This window comes from Rhyacophila brunnea, unplaced genomic scaffold (assembly GCF_057557595.1).
Source record: "Rhyacophila brunnea isolate RB1 unplaced genomic scaffold, BYU_Rbru_1.0 scaffold_22, whole genome shotgun sequence".
NCBI classification, from domain to species: domain Eukaryota; kingdom Metazoa; phylum Arthropoda; class Insecta; order Trichoptera; family Rhyacophilidae; genus Rhyacophila; species Rhyacophila brunnea.
In genome coordinates this window covers 37,031,399-37,043,402 of record NW_028232882.1, presented here as the reverse complement: position 1 = coordinate 37,043,402, position 12,004 = coordinate 37,031,399, and the positions used below count along the sequence as shown (strand labels likewise).

At 33.7% G+C, this 12,004-nt stretch overlaps 1 protein-coding gene across 1 annotated transcript in view; it reads right to left on the bottom strand.

Annotated features, from left to right (window-relative positions):
• LOC147070522 (uncharacterized) overlaps positions 1–12,004 on the bottom strand; it is a 70,627-nt gene that overhangs the window by 46,594 nt on the left and 12,029 nt on the right. The window contains exon 2 of the mRNA XM_085949579.1: positions 4,011–4,149. Coding sequence (XP_085805705.1) covers positions 4,011–4,149 — 139 coding nt within the window. The remainder of the gene's footprint in view (positions 1–4,010; positions 4,150–12,004) is intronic.

Sequence of the window (12,004 nt, the reverse complement as noted above, 5' to 3'; positions counted from 1 at the left end):
GAGGAGATAAGAGAGCGGGCAATGCAGCATTTAATCATACTGAGAGTGAAGAAGCGACGCTTAACCTGTTCCTTCAAACCAACAGGATTCCAGGAAATGGGAAAATGAAAGAAAACTAGCGAATAACAGGAATTCTTAGAGGCGCCTTATATTGTCAACATGCTGAACGGAAGAAGAATAAAAAATAGAGCATCTGTGGTATGTATTTTTATGTCCTGGTATTATATTGTATGTATGCCATACACGATTTTTGTGATTGAACAATTTTTGAAATAATTTTTATTCAATATATTTAGCTGCTTATCTATGTATGTACAATAATAATCGAAGTGATTCATTTTTACAGGCAGTGGTCGCGTTTTTTGCAGTGGACTGTAATTTGAAGATGCTGGTGGTGGATTACGGATATAGGGGGGGGGGTTAACGGGATGCCAGACACTGACCTTTTATGTTGAGAGAGCTGGCGCGCGCTGGAGCTGGTTCAGTATTCACGCACTCACGCACTGGTAAACGGACGGTTCGGAACGTCATTCTCACGGTTTCACTTTTATTTTGGGGTAAATGATGATGAAAAGTTCAAGATGGATTTGTTGGTTGGTTGGATGGTTGCTCAAACCGTATCAGATTTACCGAAACGAAGGTCGAACATATGCGTTTTGGCTGAATTACTCTGTAGTTAACGTCGGCTTAGCTTTAACAAGCCTAGGCGCGTCCGCTGTCTTAGAGTAACTAAACTTAACTTCCATCACGGTCGGTCATGACCTGTGACTGGTGGTCGCTTGGTCTTGTGACAATAATTGGGGATTTGAGGTTGGTGGAAGGAAAGAATTAATGCGGCTATAATTGGCCCAACCAGGCAATTATAGCAACATTTTTCATTATAAAGTAAATGTTTTGATTTTGGTACAAGTCGACCATATTTAAAAAAAAATACAATGTTACTTCTACATACTCATTTTGTTCTCAGTTTCCGTATATATAGAAAATGATTTAATAATTGAAAATATTTTGTTCAATCAACAATATAATAGGTAACAAAATAATGATGATGTAAGAAAGAGCATAATTCATTAGGGTTTAGCACTTCGCAACAGTACATGTTATTGATTATTAAAATCCTTGTAAAACAACGCAGAAAATACTATTTTATTAATCTGAAAACACAGCAAAAATTTATTCCGAAAGGCATTAATGTTCCCATTAATTTTCCTATCTAGGTCATAGCTTTAAAGCGCTCTCTCGTAACTGGAGCCATCTGCGATGAAGAAAGAAAAAAAAATAACCAAGAAAAATCTCCAAGAAACATGAAAAACTTTTATCGCTACTGCACTCATGAACTTTCACTTCGACTATATCAACTTAATGTACATAAATAGTATTACGAAAATCTATATAGACTATTTTTCAAATTCCAAGTAATGGATATCACACGACCAATCATTCACGACATGTTTGTTATCGTATTTTTATGCGATTCATAATATAAAATAGAAATGTCTTAATAACGGAAAATCGTATGAGTTTAGATTCAATCGCTATACGTATAAAAACCTCAAAATAAATCTACACTTTCTAAAACATCACAAAGAAAGAATATTGATTATTATACTTAATTTCAGTGGTTTTTAAACTATTTATTTTGTATCTAAATATTTTCTATCGGTGCGGCGTCCCGGTTACATGTAAGTTGTACGTATGCAGTTCATCGTAGGACACTTATTCGTGCACCGCTGTACGTGAAACATGAGTTCGTATAACATTTTATCAAATGACGAGTTCTTCGTTGAACATTTCACCGTGGAATACATTTGTACGTATCTTACAAAATGCGGCGGTAGTTTGCAAATAGTACTGTTCCAATTAGATTAACCCTAACCTAACCTAACCTAGTAAAGACATCTCATAAAATACGTATTGAATCTAATTGAAACAGCAAACTAGCGCCACATGTTGTAGCATACGTACAAATATACCCTACGGTGAAATATTCAACGAAAAACTCGTCATTTGATTAAATGTTATACGAACTCATGTTTCACGTACTGCGGCGCACGAATAAGTGTCCTGCGGTGAACTGTTTGTGGTGTTGGCGCCGAATGCTTCGCATTTCTTGGACGGAGCACGGGACGAACCAGTCAATTATCCAGAGACTGAAGATAAAGGAACGGCTCTCGACGATATGTCTGAGAAGAATTCTACAGTTTTTTGGACATATTGTCAGGCGAGGACCGGACGACCTGGAGAGACTGGTAGTTTTGGGTAGCCTCCAGGGAATTAGAATTTAAATGTGGTCACGATCCTCAGCCATGAGTGCACGACCAAGAAGAGGTGAACTGTTTATCTACAAATTTCCGGATACAGGCGTCCCAACAAAATATAAATTATTAGGATAGTGTAGCTTGCTATGGGTACTCGCGTAAACCCAAGAGATGCAGGTTCGATCCTGCCGGGTGGTTTACTTTTTTCAAAAGGATTTTTTCTATTGGTTATAATATAATTTCTTAGAAGTGTTTTTCAATATTATGTATGTTTTTTTTTTTTTTTGACCATGTCCGATCCTAATAGGATCATATGGGCCTCCACAGAGTAGAGGTTTGTATTAACAGATTTTGTTTTTACGAGAAATGGATGTCAGCCACTTGCTCAACCTATTAAGTCCATACCCTGACTCACACACAAATTGAAAAACAATATGTGTATTTGCCAGACCCAGGATTCGAACCTGGGACCCACGGCATGATAGTTCAACGCTTAAGCCGCATGGCTACCGTGGGCCAAACCATTGTTAACTTCAGGCGATATTATATACGAGGCATACAGGTAGGTTTACCCCTTGCAGCGGCTCTGTATACGCTTACATATTATAGAAGGCACTGAAGCGTATTTTCCCGGATGTATTTATTTCGTCAATCACGCAAATGATTAGCTCTTCGGCTGTCTTTATCCCTCGAGTATTGCTGAGTGGTGAAGCTATTAATTTATGTTAAACACTGATATTTTAAGGCTTCTATGATAAAATATTAAAGCTTAAAATAAAATATGTAATAACCGACAAAAGCCTTTATCGCTTCTCGGGGACAATAGCGGCAGCCATTTGCATAAGCTTGTACTTGGAATTATGCTAAATGTAATAATGCATTTATTCACTTAATATAGTGACGTAAAATATACACGTTTTTTTCTAAGGTTTATTATATTTGATGAAGATTTTAAAGCATGGCCCCCACACCCTGAACCGGGCCCCCAGGCTAGGATCTTTGGCGCTCCCCCCCCCCATACCTATCTCTAAAGATAATGTCAATGTGATGCTCTACAGTAGCGTTTACCAAATGGTGTACACGGTAAAATTAATGTGTATATTTAGTGTTTTTTTGTTGTATATTTTAATATTGATTTTAATACATCCATTTGAATTAAGGAGTTGTCGAGTGTCGATACACAATTAAAAATTTTGTCGTACAACCATATAATTTTAAGTAATAACATTATTTAAGGAAAATTTTACTATTGAAGCAAATTTGTGTTGTGTGAATATCTCAATTATCTGGTCGACTGGCCTCGCCGGGCCTGAGCCTGAGCCCGGGCCCCCAGGCTAAAGCCTTGTCAGCCCCCCCCCCCCCTTATGGGGGCCATGTTTTAAAGATTACTATTATTTTTAGGCAGTTTCAAAAAAATATAGATAGAATATAGAATACATTCGAGTAGAAACTGCTGCGTGTTATGTAAGCAATACCGGTTTTTGATATCTCGATTTACCGATTAAATAACTAGATTTCATAACCGGTAATCCGGTATTTTTTATAATTAAAAAAAATATTTTTAGTTTAATTATTTGCCTGAGTTATAAAACTACAATATTATTTAATGAAATTATCGTAGCTGCAACGGTAAGTGACGACAATAAGATACTGTCACTGGGTTCTCTTCCACCCCCTTCATTTAGTACCTAGGAGGGGTGGTAGTAATAGGTAGCCACCAACGTAATAAATTATATAATGAAATTCACTCACCCTAACTACCTTACCGTCCAGGTACCATTGCAGTGACACAGCTGAACCATTCGCCAAGACATCGAGAAGTCCTCTGCTCCACGTCACGTTCTCCCAATGGTCAGTCATTATTGCCGCGCACAACATCGCCGTCGAGCAACTGTCAAATAAAGATTAACATTAATAATGTGGGTGGATGTAATATAGGCATTCACATAAATGATAGAATATTCAATTCTAATCAATGGTTCGAATCCTACTTCTAGCGAATTCGCATGTTTTTTTTTTTGATCAAAAAAAATTATCTGTTATGTCCGTTTGCAGTTATAGCGACATCAGGTCAGCAGAAAAAACACACGAGAATTAAAATAAGATACAATAACATTCATTAATAATATATAAAAAACGATATCACGGCCCGTCTATAAAACAGAAATTTTCAATACATACTTATCGGTGACATCTTGCAAACTCTTTATCTATTTTAGTATATAATTAGACCTTCCGCAAACGTGCAAATAGCAGAGTAATTACTTGCAAATAAATTAAGTCTTTCCTTTCAAACAAGCTTCAAACAAACGAAACAGAAATGTTATTATTTCCTCATTGATTTTTGACCTTATAAGTTGAGTGAATGGCTAACAATAATATCTTGTAAGAAAACTTATTTAAACACGTGTCAAGAATACGTCATACGTCGAATACTGACAACTGCTCTAGGTTTATTCGCTATCTCGCTCATTAAAAACTTATTTGTAAGGTGACCAAAAATAATTCAGAGCATAATGTAGAGTAAATTAAAACAAAAAAATGAACCACCTTATCTACTTAAACGAGAGACGAAAAAAACTCTCTACCTGGTTTCTGAATGGAGCTTTTTCGAGCCAAAACGCAACGTCCACGTTAAAAATTCCGTTCCTAAACATTAAAATGTTCCAAACCATTAAAAGGTTGGGAACCTCTGGTCTATGTGAAACTTAGTAATAATTTATGTACGGTGTCTTTAGAATACAACAAAGTTAAGTTAAAGTTTATTAAGTTAAACTGAAGTTTATAATATACCTTGATTTTTGACAGACGGGTGCCATTATTGTCAAGTCAAATAATAATAAATTATTGGCTCTTTAAATTTTATCGAAATCACGTAATCAGTAGATACTGTAGAATAAAGTTGTGGTATAATTAAATGTATACTTAAATAAAAACTAATTGCCTTATTTACCACAATTTCACATGTTTTCCGCTTTATTTAGAAAAAGCTTTATTAGATTATGTTATAACCTATGTTATAAACGTACATTATGTGATAAGAAAATTCAAACAGTTTAAATAATATAGCAGTGGCGTAGTCTGCTTCTTGGTAGTAAACAATGGTTTAACTTTTGTCGTTTTTATAAAGAAGTTGACCTTGATTTGTAAATGAATCACTTAATTACAAAAAAATTGTAACAACGCATTATGCAAATACAATGTATATTTTTCATTTTAAAACAATATATTTTCAATGAAATCTCTGAATTATTTCAAGCGTATAATAAATATACTCAAATGTATGAAACACGGCGGTGCCATCATACTACCATCGGCAAATTCCTTGTGAATCTATAGGTTCTCGAGTCAAAACCTAGTTAAGCGAATAAGTAATATGCTGACAAAACCATAATTATATTATTATTTGATTTAAAATGGAAAATAGAATACGGAGATAGATTAAAATATATTTCAGTTAAGGTTAATACTAGCCTAATCTAACCTAATGGAAATAATAATTACAAGATAAAAAGAACTTTTTATATACCTACCACGTTTTTAAATTTTCTGTTGAATCATATAAACTTGACAATTCTATGTATTAATAATTTAGTAAAAATAAGGCAATTGTCAACATATCATTTTTTGCTATTTTGCAACAAACAAACAGTTATAGAATACTGAAATGTCATTTTGATTTCCATAGTAACGCACGTATATATTAATAATTTTGTTGCTAGGACGACCCCCTTAGCACCCAATAATAGTGGATTGGATTACGGATTTCTTCCGAAATAAATTTTCATACAAAACAGAATTAACTGAAAATGAATTCAATTCTACTTAAAGATGGCTAAAAGTATTAAACGAATGCATTGGGATCGTGTTCTGATATATTCTAAAAGTTTAAAATGTCTAGCTAGTCGGGAAGTTAGCTGAAAATCTATTGCAAGATTTGTACTGGATAAACAACCACCGGACAAACAAGAATACGAGCTAAGAAAAATGTGGTAATAAAATACGAAGCTTGCAATTTGAGACAATGTACAAATGTACTGATAATTTACCAATAAATCGTTTTGAAAGGCATGTTGATTGAAAAACAATTGGCGCACATAAAAGGCAAACTTTCGAGGCATTTAATTAGTTTACATTTTCCGGACTCGGGGTCGCGTAAATTTTTCCGGTTCGTGAATTTAATTTTTTTCCACAAATTTGGTTATCGCCGCGAGCCAATGAGTATTTTACAAGACGGAATTTTAAAAATTGGAAAATCGTTAGATGAAGACGTGTGCAGACCTGAATAAAATTGTTTTGTTCCTATTAAAACCTAACTTTTCAAACTTCTTCTTCTTCTTCGATGGCGCTACAGCTCAAGTCGAGCCCTGGCCTCCTCCAGCCGGAACGGTCCTCCGCACGTCTTTTCCAGTTTCTGATTTTTAGCAGTTGGTTGGCATCTTTTGTAATGTTATCACCCCATCGTGTGCGTGGCTTTCCTACTGGCCTTTTCCCCCTGGGTTTTCTTCGAGGATCTTCTTCGGTATCCGTGACTCAGGCATGCGCTGGGCATGGCCTACCCAGTTTAACTTTTCAAACTATTCTTGTAAAAGTTGACATCTTTTTTTAATTTCTCATTCTCAAAAATATGTCAACAGCATTTTTAACGATTTTTTTCTAATAGTTCCGCGGTGTACATTTTAAATGCGACTGTATATGCTTGAATACTCGCGTTGTGTGTAAATAAAATATTTTTATCAGGACTTTTATTGTGTACAATCTTTATGGGGAAAAAATCATTATTTTATCATTGACCGGCTTACCTTTGTACCGAATACTGATCAATACTTGAAGTATTTGTAATAATAATATGAACTGTCTGAGTTCTATTATGACTTGACATGTAAACAATGATATCGTATTTAAAATGACTTTGTCGGTGGAAAGTTCAGAATTACAGACTACAGTGAAAAACAATTGGTCCTTATCGATCATACTTTACTATAATCAATACATTCTACCACAATACGCAACGATAAATAATTTAAGCTATTTTATAGTAATAACTTATAATATATAACATTTTCAACGTTTTACTGCGCTATAAGTTTTTTTGTCATGCTTAATTTTCGGTAACCGGACAAAACAAAACATGACTAAACATTATTTTTCACTTGTCAGTTAGTAACTATATGAAATTATGAAGAGTACTATCCGTTTTATTCTAACAAAAATTTTGTCTTCGGTTTTAAGGGTCGTACGTTTATGGAAAACTTATATTTTAAGTTATTTAAATATATTAATGGTAACTGAACGCGAGTTAACTTAATATTTATGGGTAGTATAGGTATGCATATGTTACAAGTATTATTTCATGTAAGGGACACATTTTAAATTACTGCCAGGGCGGAAAACACCTTGCTACGACCTTGAGTTTGTATGAAATATATAATCTGTGAATCATGATTTTTGTGACTTCATATTGATATACTTATTGCCAAAATATTACGTGCCTTAAACATACCAGTCACGGTATCAATTTATTCATAGGTAAGAACAGATATAGAAACTGTTCCGGTAATCTATGATATTGTTTTATTCTTTTCTCTTACTCGCTTACTGTAACATCTCAAATAAGCCATATAAAATGTGCATAGTAAAATTGCGCGGACACTATTATGGGAATTCCCCATTTGGCAATGATCCAAAAACACATAGCAACCAAACTAAAAGTGGAAACCAAATAATGTGGAGGGAATACGGCTATAAAAATCACGTCAATTTTGATCATATTCCGTCTCCCAATATCAGTGAATAAAAATACTTGGAAAAAAATATGAATTGAACTTACTAAACACAAAAATTGAACCCGTGATCCGCGGCTTCAGGTACGGACACTCTACCACTTTTATCGCGGATGGCGGGTCAATTCTGTTAATATTCATCCGGATTTTAAATCAAGGTATTAATATCAACAATAACTTTGATTTCTATACGGCGTCTAGATTTCTTAATATTCTATTTTTAACTTACATAGGTACCTACTTGCGTTTGTAAATATTTTTTTATTAAATAATTAATTTTTATTGAATTCCTCAAACGTATAATTGTTAGAAACTTTCCGTTTGATTAGTAATTGTATCGGAGACGTAATCGGTAAACCATGTTATCAGTATTGCAAATGATTTAAGTGCCATTCGGTGTACATAATATCTTCATTTTTTTTCTAACTTCTGTAATTATTCTTTAAATAACAAAAATATATAAAAAAAAAAAAACATTTTACCTAAATAAGTGTTTTCTCTTTTATATCGTTGTCAATTCTTGGTGGAAATCTATTATGAATCAAAATATAACACAATATGCAGTACTAACAATTGCACTTAGTACAACAATAATCAGGACCTTAATACTCTCTAATATCAATCCTAATACCGATTTCATTAATACTCATTTTATGCAGCTGAATTACCTAAATATAAAATATATTAATATTTTATGAAAGGCTAGGTTAATTTAATAGATATTTGAACAGAGATTTTTTTATAATTTTATTTATTTATTGTACATATTACTTTAATATAAATTATTTGCACATAATATGTACTTAATTAAAAATACGACACACAACGGGATATACGGGTTCGAGTCCCAACGGGTGTCAAATTATGTACGTTCAATGTAAAGAATGTTACATCCTCAAATCTTGTGAATTATTCGTTGAACAGTTTATTAAATAATCTTCCCTTTTAAAATTTGTAAAATTTGTAAATACACCCACGATGGCCGCGCGGCTTAAGCATCGTCCTATAACGTCGTAGGTCCCAGGTTAAAATCATAGGTATGGCAAGTACACATTGTTTTTCAATTAGTGTATGAGTCACAGCATGGACCTAATCATTTAATAGGTTGAGCAAGTGGCTGACATCCATTTCTCGTAAAAACAAAAATCTGTTAATACAAAACCTCCACTCTGTGTAGGCCCATATAATCTCATTAGGATCAGACATGGTCAGATAAAATTTTTAATATATAAATAAATATTATTGAATTGAACTGAATACAATATTGTATATTCTGTACCAGTTGATAATATTCCTTTGAAGCGAACGAAACCGGTCCTGATTATTGCTAAACTAAATTAAATTAGTACTACACATTTTATTTAATCTAATTAATTAGTAACTATATAATATTTGAACCTGTTAACCCCCTCCATTTGTTTTATTAATAAATCTATTACAGCCCCAATTGTTTTGTTAACATGACCAAATAGTACACTTGTAATACCACATCCCATCATCAAAGTTACCTTTTTACTTAATACTCATGCAAGCAACCCCATAAAATGACGCACCACTTTGTCAAACGTTTTGAATATCTTTGCAAGCTGGAACGGCGATATAAAAAATATTTTATCTATAAAACCCCTCCAGCCACTCATATTTCAATGTCTCGTGTGGTTTACTGATAACATTCTGATAGACGTAACGTACCTACACTATGATCGATCGAAGTTGATTTTGTGAAAACCGTAGACCCATCTACGCCGGCGTAGATGTTAACTTGGTAATGGATGATACCAAAGTGTTTGGCCTGTAACTAGAGAGAGTCATATACATAGTCCAAACCAATATATTATATTAGTATATATTATTTTAAACATATGTTCGTATACAAATTATACAATGATTTGTAAACTATTTCCGCTGCATACATGCACGTACATCATAATTGACGAGTCAAATATAATAAAGAAACTTACATCTGAGAAGCCTGAAAGCAAATGAAGACTTGCTAGACCTCGTACACAATAGAGGGATAGATTTGACTTGAATTTAACCGAAAGGAAGCAATTTTGGACCGACCTAGTTGGAGGTAGATGCTTTAGGAGGCCAAGGCCCACACAGGGTTGTAGCGCCAGTAAGAAGAATAAGAAAAGTGGGTAGTTACAATAATCATTAACATGTCTGCCTCTTCACAGGTACCTAATAGCAAATGGTAGCTCAATTTAGAAAGCGCTTCAGAGAGTACTATAATAGCCATTAGTTAAAATTTGTCGTAATTAAGTATGGTACCTTTAGCATAGTGGTCTATGTGCGTGGGCACGAAAACCGAGAGATGCAGGTTCGTTTCCTGCGGGTGTCATACTATCTTCAAAAAAATGTTTTCTATTGGTTATAATATATTTTCTCAGAAGTGTTTTCATTTTTACAAAAATGTTACATTTTTAAATCTTGGAAATTAATCGTTGAATAAAAAAAATATTAATACAAATTTATATCTATATTTGTAATACAATGTGAATGCTTTGGTTACGGAACAAGTCGTTTTGCGTTCGAAATGGTCAATGCATAATATGATTAATGACATAATATTATTCATAATAAAAGTTTTATGGTTTTGACAATATCTGTGTAATATATCTGAATCTCTGTAAACTCAGTCGTAACACACTTAAGTGCGTGGTGACCTTAATCTTAGGTATTTGCTCCTGAGACATTACCAGAAGTAAAAAAAATGCAGATACTTCATCCAAGCGTAGGGCCTCATGATACTAAGACCGAGCATGGTTCGGGGCGGGTTGGTTTAGAAGGGTCTATGTGTAGTCCACGCACTTGAATCAAAATAACATTTCACGAGATCATGCGTCGCTGCTTCCCATAAAACAGTAATAAATTTCTTCCAAACATAGGCACACAGTTGTTTGTCACTGAAGTACTCGTCTAATAAACTATTTCTTTTAATTAACGAATTAGACATAGGTAAGATATAAGAATGTTATTGTTACATTTTATATATTGAACATTATAATTAATAAATTACGATTAATTAAAAAAAATACGACACCCGACGGGGCGTGAACCTTTAACCGCTGGACTTACACCAGTGTGCTTTTCCAATTAATCTACATAGTAGTTCATACATAAAATGAAGATCAAATCCCTTCGGGCGTGGTATTTTTTTCTAAATAGTGGGATTTTTTCAAATTATGTACCTATGTTCAATTAACTACTCATGTTTTCCATTCGCGACTGAGTTTAAAAAACAGAATCACGAAACAAGCTTTATAAAAAGTTTTTAAAGATTGTTTATTTTGTTTACCGAAAGATTTATATGGTTTTGGGGTATTTGATGCATTTCTTTACGATTTAAAACAATGATAGGTACAATGATTTTATTAGGTCGTATTCTTATTTTTCCGGTGGTTTTTTATCCAGTACAAATCTTGCAATCGATTTTTAACTAACTTCCCAACTAGCTAGACATTTGAAACTTTTAGAATATATCAGAACACGATGCCAATGCATTATTTTAATACGTTTAGCTTTCTTTAAGTAGAATTGAATTTATTTTCAGTTAATTCTGTTTTGTATGAAAAGTTATTTCGGAAGAAATCCGTAATCCAATCCATTATTATTGGTTGCTAGGGGTCTGGGGTCCTAGCAACTAAATTATTAATATATACGTGCGTTAGTATGGAAATCAATATGAATTGTCGGTGGCTCTCGTGGTGCAGTGGGCAAGGCGCTGGCCTTCCACCCGAGAGTTCTGGGTTCGATTCCCGGTCATGACAAAAACATTTATGTGTTTTTCTCAAAGCCTGGGTGTTTGTGATTGTTCAAAATTACTAACAAACCACCTTGTACGAAAAAGCAAGGACATGGTTATTAATAATTCTAAAAAAAAAATATATGAATTGTCAAAATGACGTTTCAGTATTATTTCTATCAAGTACAAATTTTTTTGATCGTTTAATCTAGTCA